The sequence below is a fragment of the Vespula pensylvanica genome, chromosome 2 (genome assembly GCF_014466175.1).
Source record: "Vespula pensylvanica isolate Volc-1 chromosome 2, ASM1446617v1, whole genome shotgun sequence".
NCBI lineage: Eukaryota > Metazoa > Arthropoda > Insecta > Hymenoptera > Vespidae > Vespula > Vespula pensylvanica.
Window position 1 is genome coordinate 14,723,887 of NC_057686.1, and position 20,186 is coordinate 14,744,072.

The window sequence follows — 20,186 nt, forward strand, 5'->3', positions numbered from 1 at the left end:
GAGAGAGAGAGAGAGAGAGAGAGAGAGAGAGAGAGAGAGAGAGGAAGGACAGATACGTATTAAAAGTTTCTTCCACGAACATTTAATTGGAGAGAACATTCGGTAGATACGTTGACCACGCCCCTTTACCTTTACCCTCTCTCCTATCAATCAAGTAATTTGCATTTCAAATAACTTCGTTTAATGATAGACCTTTTTAGATAATTATCTTTATACATAAATCACGATACCATCGATAGACAGAGAAAGAGAGAAAGAGAAAGACAGAGAGAGAAAGAGAGAGAGAGAGAGAGAGAGAGAGAGCAAGAGAGAGAGAGAGAGAGAGAGCAAGAGCGAGAGATCGACTATTATCGTTTCTGAAGCATTATTTCTCGAATTACATATGTTCTACATGATATTTCCAAGTCTCGAGAGTCCCTGATGACAACTTAGGTAGGTACTCTTTATTAAAATCCTCTTCGAACGACGGAGATATTGCTTTACGTGAATTCGATAGAATTTAATACTAGTTGCAGTTGCAATTTCGTGAAGGAAAGATGAATATAATTCTGTTAATTGTTTCGTGTTCATTGTTTATAATTTAATAATAAATTTCTATATATAGGTACAATAAGTATAAAGTTTAAAAAGATTTACTCATGTAAAAATAATTTCTAGAAAAATGAAAGAGATTATTAACTAAACGAATAGTAATGATACGAGGAAAAAAGGGAATAGAAAAAAAATAGATAATTAATCAATGAAAAAGATTGATAAGAATATTTATTATTATTTTTATTTAATATAAAAATTAATATCGTCGTTCACGTCGTTGTTGCAAGAGATAAGCTTATCAGAACTCGTCATGATCTCTCTTTCGCTCTCGTTACAAAATGGCGAAGGCGGACAAAGATACGACCGTCTGCATACACGTACATGATTTTCAAGTCGCTGACGTAACGTACGTAATTGTTCGAAGTATATGTATCCGGAGAATATGCGAAACAAGAGGCAAAGTCACGTTTGAGTACTCGACGTGAATGGAATATTTTCCTCTCGAGTATTGCAACTGCAAAGTATTGTGTGTGTGTGTATATACATATGTATGTTTGTATGTGTGTATGTATATGTAAAGAGAGCGAGAGAGAGAGAGAGAGAGAGGTGTATTTTAATTTCGTTTTTTTAAATTTCTAATAACATCTGTCATTAGCCTCAACATTTAATTTTTTTATTCAACGATATGAAGGATGAATATGAAGGAAAGAGACGAATCAATAAAGCCCTTGGATACTACCGTGTCCTTTGAAAATTACATCGAACATTTAATTACGTTATTGAAGTATCTTCGTATTTGGCGACAAAGGAATATATTTTCTATGTCAAAACTATTCGTACTAACCATCACGATTGCACTATCTCTCTTTGCTAATTTTCTACTTATAATATCGGAAATTCTAATGGTGTCGGGTAACTTCGATATCGAGCGACTTTCGAATACTATCAATCCTTTGGGTCTTCATATGACCGGTTTCATCAAATGGATTTATTGTATAAGCAAGGGCAAAGAAATTAGTAGGATCGTTGCTGATTTAAACCGATGTTACTTACTTTCGAAGAAAACTAGAATTAGTAAGACAGGTAAAAAAAAGAAAAGGAAAAAAAAACGAGACAAAATAAAAATTATATAGAAAAGAAGAGATTAAAAAAATTAACAAAGAATTTTTCAGGATGTGATTTTTCTAAAACAGAAATGGAAACGGTATATAAAGATTCAAGGATATGGCAATATTTGTGGACAACGTTTTGCGTTTACGGAATACTTCACTGGTGTTTCAATGCGCTTATTCAAAAATATTATGGTCAGATGAACAATTTGAATACAAATGATAGTAACGCCAACATTGATTACGATTCATTACCATATATAACATGGCAACCATGGGATATCGGAACTGATAAGGGTTATGCTTATTCATTTATTATTCAATTGATTGGTGCATTAACCTCGACTGTTGGTGCAGCTTGTTACGATAGCTTGCATATTTGTATTTTAATGGTAATTTGTGGACAATTGCGATGCTTATACTTTTCATTGATCGAAATTGATACTATCGTCGATGTAAGGTAAAATTTATTGTAATTAATTATCCCTAGCTATCATATAAGAATCCTTCATTGTTACAACATCGAACAAAAAAGAATACCTGATTATTTGTAGAACAATCGAAGAACTCGAAAGGAAATTACGTTGTTGCGTCGATCATCATAGAGCTGTGTTAAAGTAGATACTTTTTAAACGAGCTTGTATATATTCTTTTAATTTATTAACATAACGATACGTCAGCTTTATTTTTTTACAGAATATCCAAGGATCTGGGATCTTTTGGGAATTTACCAATGTTTGTACAGTGCTTAGAAAATATAATCATCATTTGCTTGTTATCTTTTGAAATGTCGGTCATTGAAATTAAGGTAAACACACATATACGCACACACACATATATTATAGCTATGTTAATAATATTGTAATAAAATAAAATATTGTCTTTTCTCTTTTCTTTCTCTAACGTTGAATATGATTTAATCAATAATATTACAATTATAGACGGACTCGGAATCAATGACGAAATTACTAAGTTTATTGGAATATTTTTCAGCATTGTCAGTGCAATTATACATCTTTTGCTTTTATTCTACCAGAATTTACTCGTTGGTTAGTATTTATTAAAATTATAAAAATAGATAAAATTCTTTCAAGTAACCACATGTTTTTAGGGTTTACAAATCGCCGATGCTGTCTATGCATGTAACTGGGAAATAACAATATATGATAAAATAGAAAGCACAACAAAAGACAAGCAATTAATAATGAAAGTAAAACATTTGATACTATTATTATCATTGCGTGCTCAGAAGCCTATTATAATGACTGGCGGTCCATTCTATGTATTATCCTTGGAGACTTTTAAATCAGTAAATTAATTCAATCATAATTAATATTTATAATTCAACAAAATTATATAGAAAAGATAACAATTATCTATGGTTTTTTATCTTTTTCAGATAATGAGTTTTGCAGTTTCGAATGCGGTAATACTTCGACAATTATCTGAAAATTAATGTATAATTTTAATAATTTGATTTTTAATTAAAAACGAAGAAAAGATATATATATATACAGGTATTGATAAAAGCGAATAAATTGCATTATTACAAATAGTGATCAACTATTGAAAAATATTTCCAAAGAGAATGTTTTCCTTCATTCGCCATTTTTACGCATAGTATTATATATAACATACATATATGTATGAATCCAGCAACGCCGTAGAATAACCTATTGAAATATATGCGCTCCTAATAAAAAGACGACAATCCGCAGATGACTCGCGCAGTTGGCGCGCATGTAAACACCGCTCGAATCCAAAGTTCCGACTGAGCAACGTGACATTAAACTTTTATACAAACGACCTTCTTATCTCTCTTGTAGATTATATTTCAATCGTGAAATTAATAAATACTATTTGTATATCTTTTGCTATCGTTCTAATCCATCGGAAGAATAACTTCAATGTTAAGAAAAAAAAAAAAAAAAAAAAAGAAAAAGAAAAAAATCTTTCCAATATTTATATCGTCATACATTAATTCTAAAACGTAATAATTTGAATAAAATCTAATCGATATGCAAATTTAACGAGTATTAATAAACATATATAAATGATTAATTTTTTATCAATTAATAATAACATTTAAAAGTATACATCTACAAATTTTATAACAATTCGAAAAAATCCAAACGATTATTCTAATCGTACACGTATATATTTGTGATTTGATCATCAAACTATTTCTAAAAGAAATAGTAAAACTATATTATCATATAGTATAATTTAAATAGTTTATATATATGTACATATATATATATATATATATATATATATATATATATGTATATATATATATTTAATAAAAAATATATTTTTTTTATGTGTTCGATTCGTATAAAGTCCGTTCTATAAGAATGCGTATGCGCACAAGGATTATGGAGGCGCGCGTGACGATGACCTTGAGAAAGCAACGAGAAACGCGATAAAAGGAGTAGGGAGAAAGAGAGAGGATGTCATCCACCTACAACCGTATAAGAAGCCCGCGCTTATAACAGGAGCGCATATATAACGTGGAAGTCGAAGCACACCAACTCGAATAGATACTTGCTTGTTACTACGGATACGCGTCTCGACGTTTAAATCCGCGATTGGACTCGTCTCGTAAACATGTTCGATCTCCTTATCTCTCATGCAATCCTACTAAGTGGAAGTTGATATTAGAATGCACGTGGTCGTCCGTCCTTCCGGGAGTTTCATCGTTCGATACTATCGTTCTCTAATGTTTACCTTGAAAGGAGTAAGTACTTACTCATCGTAAGATTACATAGCTGAACTGAAGAATACTCGGTATTTATAATTTATATTTGGATTGTTATTATCGTATAATGTAGTATGATATTATTATTTTAACTTTTACTTTTACTATTACTATTACTATTACTATTATTATTACTATTACTATTACTATTACTATTACTATTACTATTACTATTACTATTATTATTATTATTATTATTATTATTATTATTATTATTATTATTATTATTATTATTATTAACGACGTTTATGTATTTTTCTTAGCAATAAATTTTTTTCGATGATAATATTATCTTTATATATGTGTGTGCGTACATAATGTATGTATGTATATATATATATATATATATATATATATATATATATACACATATTATTGTTAGCAAAAATAAGTATTTTATTTGAAAAATAAATACAATAATATTACTTACGTGGTACGATGTAATCAATGAAGAAAGGTGGACGAAATGTGAGATATTACTTATTGAAAAAGATAAGATATCGTGGAAGATGAAGAGTTCGTCTTTTCCATTGAAGAAATATGAAACTGTGAATGGAGATATTTGAATGAGATAACTGAATAAACAGACTCGATTCCGGGATTCTTGTTGAGGTATGATCGCCTGATCGTGTATCCGCGACTCGCGGAGTCCTTACGGCGACATTACGCTTTGGTCCTACACGTTCGTCGGCGTCGACGTCGACGTTGTGTTCACGACAAGCCAACATCGTCGACGCGACGGAAGCACGTTCACAAACGAATATTATTTTCTAATTCAAAGTTAAAGCCGAGGCAAGTCGATGGGTTTCTAGAATACGATCACGTACCGATACACGCGTATGTATCGTTGACACTCGCCAAGACTCCTCACCTGCCCATCAAAAGACGTAAAGTCATCCACATTGGCCAATCGGTTACTCGGCTAACATGCGAGCGAGGAAGTTAAACGACTTCGTTTCCCTCTCCCTTCTACGTATATATATCGATAATGGGCTCTAGTAAGCTACTACACCGACTCTACTACGCCGTGTATAATATGTATGTATATATACATACACGGTGACGATCGCAGCGCCACCACCACGCTCGCATGTTCTCTTCGTCGTTACTTGGCGAAATGTGGACGCCTTTCGAGAACTGTTTTTCTTGGCACCCTGAAGTGTAACCCGGGTGTAAACGATCGCTCGTTTCGAAGGCCAACGTAAAAAGGACATCGTAATTCGTACTCCTCCAGGAGATCGTACAAAAGTTCTCGGGTAAAGGAAAGAGGTTAGAACAAATAATTTCGAAATAAAGATCATGTAGGAACCTACCTTATCTTGCCAAACGGGTAAAGTAGTTAACGCAGACCTTGCGATTATCATTGAGTATCGTTTTTAAGAAATAATATATATATGAAAATTTATACGATCACATAGTAACACAAAAGCGTTGTTGATTTAGAACGTTGTTGATTAAATTTATATCTTGAACGTTAATAGTCTTCCTCGTCGTCGCTTATTATCTTTCGAGTAGGCTTCGAATTTCCTTTTTTTTCCGTCATGCTTTCCTCCTCGTCGCTATCGATTATTCGAGAGGACATAGATTTGTTGCGAGTCGAAATTTCTTCTTCTGGATTATCTTCCTCGTTGTTGGATATAGTAGTAATTTTAGATTTTTTAGAAGTTTTTACTTTGAACGGTTCATCAGAATCTTCGTCGCTATCCAATAAACGTGGCCTCTTGCTTAATGGAATTTCCACGTCGGAGGTTTCACTTCTATTTCTCTTACCTTCGTCTTCTATAATAAGATGGCGTCCAATTATTTTTTATTAAATGAATTATTTTATTTATTTTACAGAAAGTAAAATATCAAGTCTTTAAATACCTGATTCATTTGCCTTCCTTTCGATTTCTGATTCAGATTCCGACGAATCCAAAAGTATCTTGAGACGACCTTTAGAAACTCTTTTTACATTTTCTAAACATACAGAAAATATATATTATAGAATTATTTATCGTTTTATTAAATATTTTAGATTCAAGAATATTTATAGTTGGAGTGATATGAAATATTTCTTTCCGATATTATCTTACTTATTGCGAAGTGTTTCAAAATCAAAAGAATCCGACGATAATTTCCCTGAATGTGTGTATACGTATTGTGTGTGTATATATATATGTACAAAAAAAAGAAGAAAAAGAGAAAGTTATCTTTAAAATCGGAAATCGTTAATAAGATATACGAAATGGCTCGCTTGAGAGAGATTGCACCGTTAAATCAGACGGAAATAAAATGGATAAAGTTGAAGTTTTCTTTTCTTTTTTTACTACACAACTATAGACCGAAATCGAAATTGTACGAACGAACGGGTCTCGTAACATAAAACTGTATTAAAGAACGTTAGCCTTCTTCTTCTGGAATTCTCAATAAACGTTCCGTTCGTTGGTAAATCCCAAATAATCCAATAGCTTGGCGTCAGCAGTAACAGAGGGCAGGAAGGTACCATTTTCTCGTTTTCCGCTCGTAACGAAGCGCCAACAAATCGTACGTACCGATTGCTTGGAAATTACTCCCCGTTTCTTCCTGATTCTCTTCATTCCCCTCTTCCAGTGGCACGATGGTGTCGTCAGCTTTTATATCACGTTTATTCGACTTTTCAGATTTTTCCGTGTCCAACGGTACATTTGATTCTCTTGAGGTCGATGGTACAGGTTCTAAAATGACCCACGGAATGAAGAAAATTTTCTAAATGACTTTAAATCTAGGTCGAATAAATCGTATAATTGAACTTACCTTTAGTCGCGAAAAATCTTTTTACATTTTCCAATACGTCTTCGTCGTCGTCGTCGTCGTCGTCACTTTCATCGGTTGGATCATTTTTATTACCGTCGACATTGTTCACAGACGGAACTTCTATAAGAAGGAAGAATAATAAATATCTAATACGAGATTTCAAAATGAAGAATAAAGTTCCGAAATCTATTAGGAATGTCATAAACCTTTATTAATGTACCAAACCATGTTTAAATATCTATCGAATATACTTGTAATAAAGGACAATTTCATTTTACGAATATTCAGAGACGATACTCCGATCCTTCAGACCCGATGAAATCTCTCGTGATATCGATCAATTAAAACTAAATGAAGAATTACCTTCGATAATGAATTTCCCTTGCAACGAATTGGCAATAAGATCACATCGTTTTCGTATGGTAGAAGCGAGCATGTTCGCTGGAATTCGCCAATAGGTTTCCTGTTCGTCCGCTGGTGGTACTATCCCCATAGCACGTAGTAATTTTTGGAAACTGCTCGATTCCATTGCATCTGACGAATAGTCTGTCAACGGTACCAAGGGAATTCCTTCTGAGCTTTCCTCGTCCCGATCTTCCAAAGCATCTTCTAAGGATTCCTTGATCCATTCCAACGACTCCTTCATATCTGATTTATGACAAAACATTTTCACGGATTTCTTATACACGAGATCCATTATGGGGACGACTATTAAGTTTATCCTACCATTTTCGTCGAATATTATTACGCGTTACAGTTCCCACACACGGAACGGTACACCCGGTAAAACGTTAAGTTCACTCTATCGTAAGTGAAATATGAGGGAGAATAAATTGCTGTCGGACCCTTTATTGTCCCTCTCCCACGATAGGTAACTCGAAAGTTGTAGGAACGAACTCATCAATGAACTCGATCGTGCTATGAAAAATGATATTTCCACACTACTCCTTCCAACTTTCCTTTTAGTAATAACAGCAACAAAAAGCAACAAGAAAAAGAAAAAAGAAAAGAAAAGATACAAAAAGTAACGTCAAATTAGACGTGAGAAGAAATCAAAGTTGTCTATCTTTTTTATTCAGGAAGTCATTCCAAGGACATTAGTACCTTCCAATATAAATCTTTCGTCCCCTCCATCTATCCGTGCGTATCTCGCACGAATGAGAAAAAGAAAAAGAAAAAGAAAAAAAAATAAAAACAGAAAACAAAAACAAGAAAAAAGAACAAAGTAAAAAAGGAAAAGAAAAACAATAAAGAGAAACAAAAAAGACGGAAGAGGACAAAAAGTGCAAAGGTTTCGATCGGCGTTGTCGCCATAGAATCGTTTTTCCGAAGACGAAGTGGTGTTAAAGTACCAAGGAAGCTTTGCAAAAAGCACGAAGATATCGTCATCGATACTCCGGGAAATAAAGGAGGGTCGTTTTCTAAAGACAGCAGCTTTCGAAGTCTACGAGAGAAAAGGACGATAGGATTACTTCTGACGTGTCCCACATTTGCACACCGAGTAGGTGTTTCACAGGGACAAGCCATTATTTTGCTTTTTTATTACTCCATTGGTTCTATACCATAGCGATAGCACGTTGGTAATGCTTTTCGTGGCAAGGATTCGTCCCGAGAGTCCCTTTTTCCTTTTTCTCAACCGAACCCTCTTAGTTGGGGGTCCTGCGACGAGAAGACATTTGTCCTTCTCGCGAGAACGAAGCTTTAGTCTTGCAACCTTTCGACGGTGACTTCTTTCCATCTCTTTCTCTTCTTTGCTACATCGTAAATCACGAAGTGAAAGGAAGAAAGAGAAAAAAAGAGAAACGAAGAGAGGAAGGGAGAAAGAGAAAGAAAAGTAGAGAAAAAAGAAAAAGAAAGAAAGAAGTAACTCTTTACTTACTTCCTTCGATGACGTCCTTCAAGAGTCCAGATAATTGTGCATCCGTGTAAAGGAACGTCTTTTGGTCTCGCTTCCTTCTCGACCTTCCTTCTTGCTTCGTCATCCTCTTCGTCGTCGTCGTCGTCGTCGTCGTCGTCGTCGTTCTCTTTTTCGTTGGTTTACTTCGAGCCACGTCGTTACGCCCCGAGGATTTTGTACTTTCTTCCTCGGAGTCCCGATCCTCCTCGTCAGAATTACTGCCAGACTGTGTTTCCCACGACGATTTTCCTTTGCGCACAACAACACGTGGAAAAACGATATAAAACCTTTTTCAAGGTAGTAACCGGCTCTGTTCATTGGCGAATCCTAAAACGCACGACTTGTTTCTATCGTTTTTCAACGTTCTCTGCTACAGTTCTTTTCCTTTCGTTTTCGTTTAATATGTAGAAAAGTACATACATATATAGTTATAATTTCAATTAAATGATTACAATGATTTGGATATATATGTATATACGAATGCTAATCATATTGTTACTCGTTCTATCCATTTAATAAAATTTCATATAATTTTTATACTTTTTAGTCTAATATTATCTCAATTATTTCTGCGACATAATTTATTAATTCAACTATTTAAATGTTTCATTTCTCTTATGCGATATTATCCCAATTTTTTGCTTTGATTTCATACCGTAAATTTTGAAATCTGAAAATTCTGAAAATAAATACACTATTGCTTGATAGAAATATATTTACAGGCCTTAACAAAATATTCTTATTCATTGCAAATAATAATAAACGTAATCATTAAAAAGAAAAAGAAGAAGAAAAAAAAAACGGAGAAATAAACGCAAATGAACAGAGAACGAACCAAAACAAAAGAAATAACTACTGTATGTATATATAAATATATGATTTTGCGAATCACTGTATTTTGTATCCTCGAATAGTTAATGAAATTTTTCAAATTGCCTATCCCGTATAGAAGCCGTCAACTTTGGACAGAATGACACTTTCATTCATGCGCGTTTGCGTTATCGAGATCGATTGCGCGCGTGGAACAATTATGATGCCCACTCGAACTACAAAATGTTTTAACGTTTTCCATTCGATACGAGACAAAGCCGTCCGTTACACTTCATCTCTCGATCTTATATCTAGGATAGGATACATTGTAATGCATTGAATACAAATAAGGTAAGAGAAGGAAAAACAATATCCACGATAAATATGAAATACCTTGTAGTGCCATAATGGAAAACAGGAAGGAAAGAGGCAAGGAAGAAAGAAAGGAACGTTATTGGCACGAAAGGAAGAGTAAGAGAAGAAGTATAGTGGGAATGCGCGTTCTTCGATATTAAATAACAAGATTTGTATTCCGCGAAGATTCCAGCATGAACTCCGCGAGCTTTCGTTGCGACGTGACAGTAGGAAAAACAAATATCATTTCATCACTATTTCGTCGGTATTTAAAACGGTTAAAAAGGCGTCAAGGTACATGCATACGGTGAATATCGAATCGGTCGAACATATTCGTTTTAAAGTCGAACATATAACGTTACACGTGTTTGTTGAAATAGTCCAATGTTAAACGAGAGGACATATTTATCGAGTTGCCGAATCTCTCTTTCTCTCTCTTTCTCTCTGTCTGTCTTGGTTACAAATTTGTCTATGTCCTGAGGGCGAAATAAAAATAACAATACAACACACGTGTACGATATGATACTAAACAGAATGTCAACAAATACTCAGATAGGTATGCTCGACATATCAAAAGAAAAAAAAAAAAAGAAAAAGAGAAAGGAACTATTTGCGATTGTAAAATACTTCATATCATCTATACTGTCTCTATCATTGTTTTTTTATTTTTTTTTAATGAATTTTACTTCTATTTGGAAATATGAGTAGTTTTAAAATGTCAAAAGAGTATCTGTCGAATGTTATCGACGAGCACTAGTTCACTACATAAAAATAATGAAACGAGTCGACAAATTTAGAATATAAAGTAATAATGAATACGCGAGAGTGTTTTTACAGTATATCCGTCGGAAAAATAAAGACGCCTGCGGAGCCTCCAAATGAAATAACGAGCTTTCCTGAGAGGGGGATGAATCTTCCTGAAAAGTTGCGTTAAAAAGAAGGAGGGAGAGAGAAAAAAAGAGAGAGCGAGAGAGAGACAGAGAAAAAGAGAGAGAATTTCGCAGCTGCAGTCCATGGAGCGGATAAGAACGCACGACGAGGGTATAATTGCGACAAGGAGTGCGCGGTGAATTTTAATTTCGTTATATTTCTACTGCAAAATTTGTAGATTATATAACGGCGAAAGTCGCTTTCGAAAAGATAAAATGAAATCGATGAATACGTAACAAGAATGAATACCTCGTATCAAGAATAATCTCGTTGAAAGCTTTAAAATACATAAAAAAAGAATTGGAAATTGGAAACCAAATAAGTTGTACCATCGTTGTAAATCGATAGTACGTCGGATATAAAAGATATTCGATCGATGCTGATCAAAATTTTCATCGTTATCAAAATCTTTATTCTTCGTCAAATTCGCAGAATATATATATATATATATATATATATATATATATATTCGTTGATAAAATATTCCATCGTTTTATAAAATATTTCCGTCAGATATCTATAATACAACGAATAAGGAGATTCGTAGAGAGGAATAAAATGAAAAAAGGAAGACTTTCGCGGGAAATTAAAATGACCGAACTGCGAGCCTTTCGCTGTATATACGTATCTACGATAAAAAAGAAAAAAAAGATATATAGGAGAAAAAGAGAGAGGATGAGAGAGACAGAGAGAAGCGATACGGTTGGTAATTAATTGATCCTCGATTTTACATCGGCCGTCGACCGACGATGGTATTGGATCTGGAGAACATCAGAGATACATTTTCATTTGCGTTTCAAGCATATGAATAGAATAAGATATATGCGATATATCGAGCGTAGAAAAATATGCTAATTAATTACGAGGCTCGAGTGAAAGAAGAAAGAAACGTGAGAAAAAATAACGGAGTAGGAAAGAAAAAGAGATACACACACATATATATATATATATATATATATATATATATATATATTTACATATTTGACGAAATTCCATAACTGAGATTAAATGGATTAAATTATTAAATATAAGTATGTTTTGTAAAATACAACAAAAAATATTACACTATTTATTTTCATTTCTATTTTCTATTCATTCTTCGGCTAACATTAATGTTATTGCGTTAGATTCACTGTCAATTTTTTTGGTTATAAATTGATGTAAAATTTATTTGTACATATAATGTAAGTATGTGCATATTATTTCAATATAAATATATATGCATATATACATACATACATCATATATATATATATATATATATATATATATATATATATATACATACATACATACACGGATGACTATGACGAATCGAGAAGTAGAAATTGTAGGAAGCTCGTTCACTACTCGTAATATCGGTAACAGGCTTTTTTCGGAAAGGCTAAACGTCAGAAAAAACTGATCTCTCTAAAAATTGATCTTAGCTATTTTGTACGTTCGAGCGAGAGGGAGGAGTTCTTTCTCTCTGTTTTTCTCACTTCCATACATTGTCTTCGACGATCGCATTAACTGTTCGGATCCATGCTGGTGGATTTCTTTGAGTATGGTAAAAAAGATGGATGCGAATGGAATGGGATGGGTTTGGAAACATGAGGCCACTTCGGACAAGAGAGGATAACTCACCGTGATTGCTTTTTCTAGATCGCTTTTTGTACAGCTCCCTTGGATCCTTGACTAGTCCTAATTCTAAAAGCTTTTCTTTGATCTTCGATTTTGTCCGCTTTATTCTTAACCCGTTGAAAATAAGTTCCACTGGATCTGTTGATAGACATAAATTAAATATTAATTTTCAAATAATTTCTAAAAGACTCGTTTATAAATGATTTAATTCATTCCCATCAAATAGTTTGTTCAAAAGAAAAAGAAATATAATTAAAAATCGACTAGATACACGGTTTGATATAAAAGTTCAAAAAAGAAAAAGAAAAAGAGGTTTCGGTGGAAAATGATCGAAGAATAGATATCAGTAATACCAAAAAAAAAAACCTTCAAGCAGATTAAAGTCATAAATACACGAAATAAAAAAGGTTAAAAGTATAAGTTGGAAAAATAAGAGATCGTAACTACCTTCATCCTCTCTCAGCTGTTCCCAAAGTTCCGTGAGTTGAGCGATCTCTTCCTCGGACCATTCCTTGGGCAGTCTCTTCTGTACCTCATTTCTTACAGCCTGAACATGATTAAAGAAAAAGAAAGAGGAACATGTTCAATGTGATTATAATTTCAGAATGCGTTCGAGTAAAAAATAAGAGAAGGATCATCAGCTCATTTTCCGACGATTAACCTTTTGCTCTTTCTCTAAGAAAGGAAGAGAAAGAGAGGTATGGAGACAGAAAGGGATTTTCACGAAGGCCAGAGCCTAAATGGCTGTCGCGTACTACTCCATGAACTAAATGAATGTCAAACGAACACACTCTGCTTTTGCTCTACGAAGGATCTCTCTCTATCCCTTGATGCTTTTCGAGTCACGAGGGTGAAGCGTACTCGCGCATGAAATTATTTAAATGAAACGCTTCCTCGCCTAAGCTCTCCTTCGAAGAGTTTGTCAAGGAATAAATAATAGGGTCAGCCCTTTTTCCCCTGTCGATCTCGATCTCTCTTTCTGATTTTCTACTTTACTCGTTCATCGAAAGAACCTACTCGAAAGTTTTGCAGAACCATCATCCCTCTTACCGTCGACCGATGACGATCAGACACTTATGATTAATCGTCAATTTCGAGAGCTCCGTAATTGTTCTTCCACGAGTTGAATGACGTCAATCGTCGGATAATGAAATGGCAGATCGAAGATCTGCGAGAGGGATTCTGTATATGTTACGCAGAAAGAAAACTTCGTTTAATTTTAGCATTCCCTTTCCTTTCTAATGAATACGGTCTGTTGAATACCTCTTGTTTTTTTCCAATCGTCGATAAGTGCGATATATCGGAAATCAATGAACGGTTATTATTTCAAGATCTTTAACATCTATATAAAAGGTGAAGAAAGAGATCGATTTCAAGCGTATTTCAAGGAATTAAAAATATGCAGACTTCAGCGATGCACTCGCTACACGTTATGAAATATTCAAGAAATGCTTTTAATATCAGCAAGACCTAGAACGAAGTAAGGGAAGTATTAATCGAAATATTATAGATAGTTTCTAAAGAAATATTCTGAACGATCGATTACAAGATGAGTTCTTCAATCTTTGTACTTCTACGGTTTACCGTGTTTATTCAATTTTTATAAAAATATACGGCTCTTTGTGTTGAGAAATTTGAATATTTTTCTTTGGAGAAAATGTTTCTTCGTGGAAGTAAAGTTAAAAGGATGAAAGAATGAGCTTCGAGTCCACTTTCTTTCTCTCTTTCTCTCTCTCTCTCTCTCTCTCTTTCTCTTTCTCTTTCATGACAAGAAATCTTTTCCTTCTGACGCAGCGTTTTTCTTATCTTGACTTGGAAGCTTGTCTTTACGAGAGAGTTATGATCTTGGATACTTTGGTTCGATGTCATTGAATTTTTTTTAATGTTCTTATCTTCCGACGCGACGTTTCAACGTCGTTCAAACGACTTCAAGAAATTTCCTACTTGAGGGTTGAAGAAGTTAGAGTGATATCGATGCCACCATTATTCGAATTACCTCTAAAGGAGGTGTATGCTAAGCGTTCTGTGTGAACGGGAGCAGAATATGAGGTTTTCATTGAAGCAAATGAGAGACAGATGGATAGACAGACAGACAGAGTGAGAATGAGAGAAAGGGAGAGAGAGAGAGCGAGAGAGATAGAGAGAGAGAGAGAGAGGGGGGGGGAAGGTATATACTCCTATTTCACGTATTTGCGCACCTATGATTAATCTTCCAATTCGGGTGTGAGTTATGCTCCGTAACGAGATCTGAATAGCTGCAAATGGGTGTGCTACAATATCTTATGGCAATACGAATTAGACAGATGTCGGGCGAACATTCGCACCGTTTATCTTACCATTGTCCTCTAAATCGTCTTGCTCTTTACCAAAATATAAACAATCGAAATAATTTGCGAAAAAAGAAAAATTATATTTATATTTCAACGTGTAACGTAAAAATACGAGAAAAAATGTTCGATATTTCGATTAATTTTGAAGTCGGTTACATTTTACATGACGTCGAGATAATATAAGGAATTCTCTGTGGTCGTTTCTAAAAATGATGGGTTTGACAGCAGAGGGGTCGTCGAAATTGGTTTCGAAAAATATCACTGGAGTTAATCTCCATTCGCGATACGATCCCGATGTACGTTGTCGAAAATATGAAACTTTAAATTATTTTTCTCTTCTCTTTTCTTTTCTTGATAAAGAGTATTGACAAATATTCTTTATATAAATTTTGTGGGAAAAGTTCGTATGACTTTATAAAGACAATTGATAAAACATATGACGGGCCGAAAGACGTATATGATATAGGTGTTACACGAAAAAATTATGTTCGAGATTGATAAAAATGATAGAGACGCTCCTTTTCTCTGTCTCTCTTTCTTTCTACTCAACGGTTGATTTACGAGAAACGTTTGGATGGTTTTATAAAAGTACGACTGGTCGACGTCGAAAGGTTACGTGTGTATATGTGTGTGTATGTGTGTATTTGCGCGCGCTGGTGCGATTTCACCAAAAGGTGTCATTCTCAACATTATACCGAAACAGTAGCTCGTTCTACGTGACAGCATTATGCGAGCTCGTAAAAACGTCGAGAGAGAGAAAGAGATAGACTCGTTCAAAACGTCAAGAAAATACTACGCCGAAGAAAATTCTTCTATTACGACTCGTTGAACGAAGATCCTTTGAAACTATTTTCTGTTCTCTGTCTTTTCCTTTTACTTTCTCTCTCTCTCTCTCTCTCTCTCTCTTTCTCTCTCTTTTTTCCTACCTTCTCTTTTCTTTTCATAGTCGAAACTATTCTACAAAAGTTACGAGGTATTTCCTTAAAAATACGATAAATTTTAGAACCATAGAGTTATTTACGAGATATAATTATTATTGATATTTCGATTCGATGCGCTTTACGGTACGTGTGTGCTTTTCTCTTGCTTCGAGTTATCGATCGTAGAAAGGAAAGGAATGGGAGGAGGGGGATGAATACGAAAGATTCTGTTTTGTAAAGCAGCGAGGTGCCTCGTCATCGACAGAAACATTTTTCCGCTCTCTTTCCTCTCGATCGTGTTCCATCCGTTAGCTTGAATTCTTAAAGCAAGAGAAGAGTGGGGCCGGCACGTTTGTAAAACCTCCACTCGTCTTCTCGTTTTACCCTCGCCTATTTTCGAGAGCTCAAGAGGATGATATAAATGTTTATATGTGTATCGCACGGGGCAAAAGGCAAACACGCGACCCGATAGCTTTTCACGCCGCGAAATAAAAGAACGAGAGAAAGAGAAAGAGAGAGAGAGAGAGAGGGAGAGAGAAACGGAAAAAAAGATGGAGAAAAAGAACAAGAGAAAAAGAGATAGTGAATTTAGAAGAAGAAGAAGAAGAAGGAGGAAAAGAGTTAACGGAAATGGAGTATTGGTGGTGACGAAGGAAAGACTAGAATATTTTCGTACTTTTTCTGAAGGGAAAGCAGAGGCATGAAAGCAGCATACGCGGGCTATAGAAACCCGTCGACGGAAACCTTGATCCGTTCGCGGAGACGAACTGAGGGGGAGGAGAATGTGGTGTAGGAAAAGGAAAGAGAGAGCGAGAGAGAGAGAGAGAGAGAGAGAGAGAGAGAAGGGAGATCGTCGTGAGAAAAGAAATAAGAAAAGAGACGTATGCGAAAAGGAAAGAAAGAGAGAAAGAGAGAAAGAGAGAGAGAGAGTCGGAAAATCGTCGTGAGAGAAGAAATAAGAAAAGAGACGTATGAGAGAAGGAAAGAGAGAGAGAGAGAGAGAGAGAGAGAGAGAGAGAGAGAGAGAGAAAGGCGGAGCCCCAAGTAGGAATTGTCTCCCCAGAGAATTTACAGTTCCTGGAGCAATTCCCGGGCACCATTTTTTGCATATGTTCAGGCCGTCTACGAAGGTAGTCCAGAAACTTATTTTCGCGGCCCGTATTTCTCCTTCTCTCTATCTCCGTCTTCCTTATTTCGCATCTTACTCCTTTACCCTTCTCGCAATCCTCGTAAATCATCGATCCTGTCACGCACGCCCAGCCGCCAAGCAACTCGCTACTAAGGAAGAAGAGAAGGAGGAGGAAAAAGTGGAGAAGAGTGAAAGGAGGATCGAAAGAACGTTCAAATACTTTTCCGTAAACGCTGATACGAGCAACAGCAGGCGTGATCATGAACAATCTTTGACGGTGGAACGCTTCCAGAATCCTTTCTTTCTTTTTTTCTTTTTTTTTTTTTTTTAACTTTGTTGGCCATTTTTGTCTCGTCCTATCGTTCTTACTCTTGTCATTTTGGCCTCGATCGATCTTGCTTGGACCAGCCGTGTTCTTCTAGTGTAACCTAAAAATCCTTTTTTCCTGTCGATCGTTTCACGAATTGACGATGGACGAAGAAAGTCAAGAAACTTTCTTTAAAAATAAAAAGAGAGAGAAAGAGAGAGAGAGAGAGAGAGGGAGGGAGGGGAGAAAGAAAAATAGAGAGAGAGAGAGAGAGAGAGAGAGAGAGACGCAGTATTCGAATGATTTTATGATATTTGATTATCGGATAATAGACTATATATAACCGAATAAAGAGAGAACATTAAATATTTTTCACTGGCATTATACCGTTCTTTCCTTTTTCTCTCTTTTCTGTTTTCTTTTTCCTTCTCCTTCCATCACACGATAGTTCGCGCGGAGTTGAAGGAAAGAAAAAAGAAATAAGGAAAAAAAGAAAGAAAGAAAAAGAAAAACGAATTCGTGGAAAGCGAAGGGGGAAATGGAAAAGCCGTGTTGGCCTAATTCAACGTGTTTCTTTAATGTATGACTCGGCAAAGTAGGATTATCGCAAAAGTAGAGTGTCAAGTAGGATGTTGAACGACACATATTTTAAAAGTTGGTTTATATATATATGTGTGTGTGTGTGTCTGTGTATGTATATATGATACTAGCACAAAACTTACGTACCTTGGAATTGACGACTAAGCACATCTCTTTTAGTTTCTTAATAACCCCACGACGCGTGCGAGTTTCGTTGATGAGTCTCTCGAGTATCCAATCGACCAGATCTGAAACAATAGCAGAGGCATACTTTATATCTCCCCTTTCCACTTTTATATATATCAAGTATACTTTCGTCCGAGATTCCATCTTAGTTTTACTGTATTAATGAAGGCAGAAAATAATAAATCTGCTCCGTTCTATAATCTAACATCTCTGAACGTTTTGCATTTATTATCTCGAGCTCTGTTCGTTTCGTCTGTTCGATCCGAAATAAATAATACGAGGAGTGGAATATGAAAAAAAAAGAAAAACGGGAAAGAAAAGAGTTATTTATATCTTTCGCTTGGGTCATCGGTATTTCTGCATGGAGCACTTTAACGACTTGTAACGAATCGATGAATGTATAACGACGAAAATTCTGTTATTTGCTTTATCATTATTTATTCGCGTATTATACCCGTCGTTGTTAGATAAAATAGAAAAAAATAAAAAAAAATTAAATAACGAAAAAAAGAAGAAGGGAAGAGATAAAGAAAAAAAAAATGAAAGAAGAAAAAAAAGATCATTAGTCAAGAATTGCAGCATTAATATTCGATTCTCCAAGGAGATTTGCACGAATGATTAATATTACGGAGAAGACAATTATTCTCGAAGAAAATAGGACTCGAGATAAGAACGTCGAATATAATGCGAACGATAGGGTGGTATGGTGGTGGTAGTGGTGACGTAGGAAATTAATCGATACGCGTGGTTGTTCGAAATGAAAAAAGAAAGAGAGAAAAAGAAAAAAGAATAAAAAACAAAGAAATACATAATGGAAGAGGAAGTATCTCGCTAGACGCAAAATAATTTTCTATGGTCTTCTCCTTCTTGTAAATCTACTGTAAGGATGATTTAACGAACAAACGAGAAATAACAAGGGCTTTTTCTCGCGTCACGCCCACAATTACGACGTAATTTCAGGAAATTCTGCCGGGTTGAAAGCACTGATCCTTCCTGCCACTTTTACCCTGCTCACGACAATTTTATCGCGTGGTCACCTGGGAGAGTCAAACTGACACCCTTTTCTCTTTCTAGTTCTCTTTCTACCTCTCTTTCTCTTTCTCTCTCTCTCTCTCTCTCTCTCTCTTTTTCTCTTTCGCTCTCTATGCTTCCTCAACTCATTACACCGAAATGTCGGGCCTGCGCTAGAAGTTGAGAACAATGCCTGTCTCCCTTTCTCAGGCATCCACGTAGAAAGACAACACGACGAACTCGTAGGACGTTGGTCTACCACAAACAACCTAGTCACACGAATTGCTCTCTTTTCTTTAGATAAAAATAAAAATTCGAATGTATAATTGTCTTAACATCGTCTATTAAAAATTCACTCCTTTGGTAGACGTGTATTTTTCTGATATTTTTTGTAAAAAACAAAACTTGTTATTTACAAGTCGAAATTAATTTAAGTTGTTTATTAATTAATTACGTTGTTTGTTAATTAAAGTCATATCCGAGGGATGATATAGTTCGTAAAAAAATATTCCACGAAAAATGCTTCGAGAAATAAAAGCACGAAATAACCGTGATATAAATATACCGAGTAATTCGTTAAATGTTCGATGAAGTTGCTATTAAAAAGTCAAGGTTTAATCTCGCTACGGAAAGTCTATGTTATTGTAAAATCTATCGAAATCGTACTTGCCGGCTACGAATCCATAGAGACATTGATTCAAGGGCAAAGTTGGCTCAACTATTTATACACGATCGATATTATCCATGAATTGGCCTAGAGGCTAGGGGATAACTGCATCATCCGTTGAGCTACGTGATTCGGTTAACCAAGAAACGAAGACATTGTTATCGTCGATCTAATAAATCACATAGACGATTCGCCCGTACCAATTCCCATCACCAGTTCTTCCATATATCCCCACCTACCGGCCCTATTCTGTCTGCTTCATCG

At 35.1% G+C, this 20,186-nt stretch overlaps 2 protein-coding genes across 3 annotated transcripts in view; one reads left to right on the forward strand and one right to left on the reverse strand.

Moving 5' to 3' along the window:
* Positions 1–20,186, reverse strand: part of LOC122627202 (protein timeless homolog) — a 179,063-nt gene that overhangs the window by 15,504 nt on the left and 143,373 nt on the right. For both annotated transcript variants that reach the window (XM_043808162.1, XM_043808163.1), the window contains exons 20-28: positions 18,206–18,306; positions 13,241–13,340; positions 12,797–12,931; positions 9,059–9,325; positions 7,543–7,827; positions 7,180–7,299; positions 6,939–7,100; positions 6,271–6,363; positions 5,276–6,183 (exon numbers count right to left, since the gene is read on the reverse strand). In XM_043808162.1, coding sequence (XP_043664097.1) covers positions 5,879–6,183; positions 6,271–6,363; positions 6,939–7,100; positions 7,180–7,299; positions 7,543–7,827; positions 9,059–9,325; positions 12,797–12,931; positions 13,241–13,340; positions 18,206–18,306 — 1,568 coding nt within the window. In that variant the 3' untranslated portion in view covers positions 5,276–5,878. The remainder of the gene's footprint in view (positions 1–5,275; positions 6,184–6,270; positions 6,364–6,938; positions 7,101–7,179; positions 7,300–7,542; positions 7,828–9,058; positions 9,326–12,796; positions 12,932–13,240; positions 13,341–18,205; positions 18,307–20,186) is intronic.
* LOC122627204 (putative odorant receptor 85d) lies at positions 781–3,148 on the forward strand. The gene is made up of 8 exons (XM_043808165.1): positions 781–940; positions 1,190–1,617; positions 1,707–2,103; positions 2,198–2,260; positions 2,340–2,451; positions 2,585–2,692; positions 2,755–2,952; positions 3,043–3,148. Exons 2-8 carry the CDS (start codon positions 1,437–1,439, stop codon positions 3,097–3,099), a joined length of 1,116 nt encoding a protein of 371 aa, XP_043664100.1. The 5' UTR covers positions 781–940; positions 1,190–1,436; the 3' UTR covers positions 3,100–3,148.

Coding starts and splice junctions, on each gene's coding strand:
- LOC122627204 (XM_043808165.1), top strand. CDS start 1,437: ATGGTGTCGGGTAACTTCGATATCGAGCGACTTTCGAATACTATCAAT. Junction 2,104..2,197: donor GATACTATCGTCGATGTAAG/GTAAAATTTATT, acceptor GATTATTTGTAG/AACAATCGAAGAACTCGAAA. Junction 2,693..2,754: donor CTACCAGAATTTACTCGTTG/GTTAGTATTTAT, acceptor ACATGTTTTTAG/GGTTTACAAATCGCCGATGC.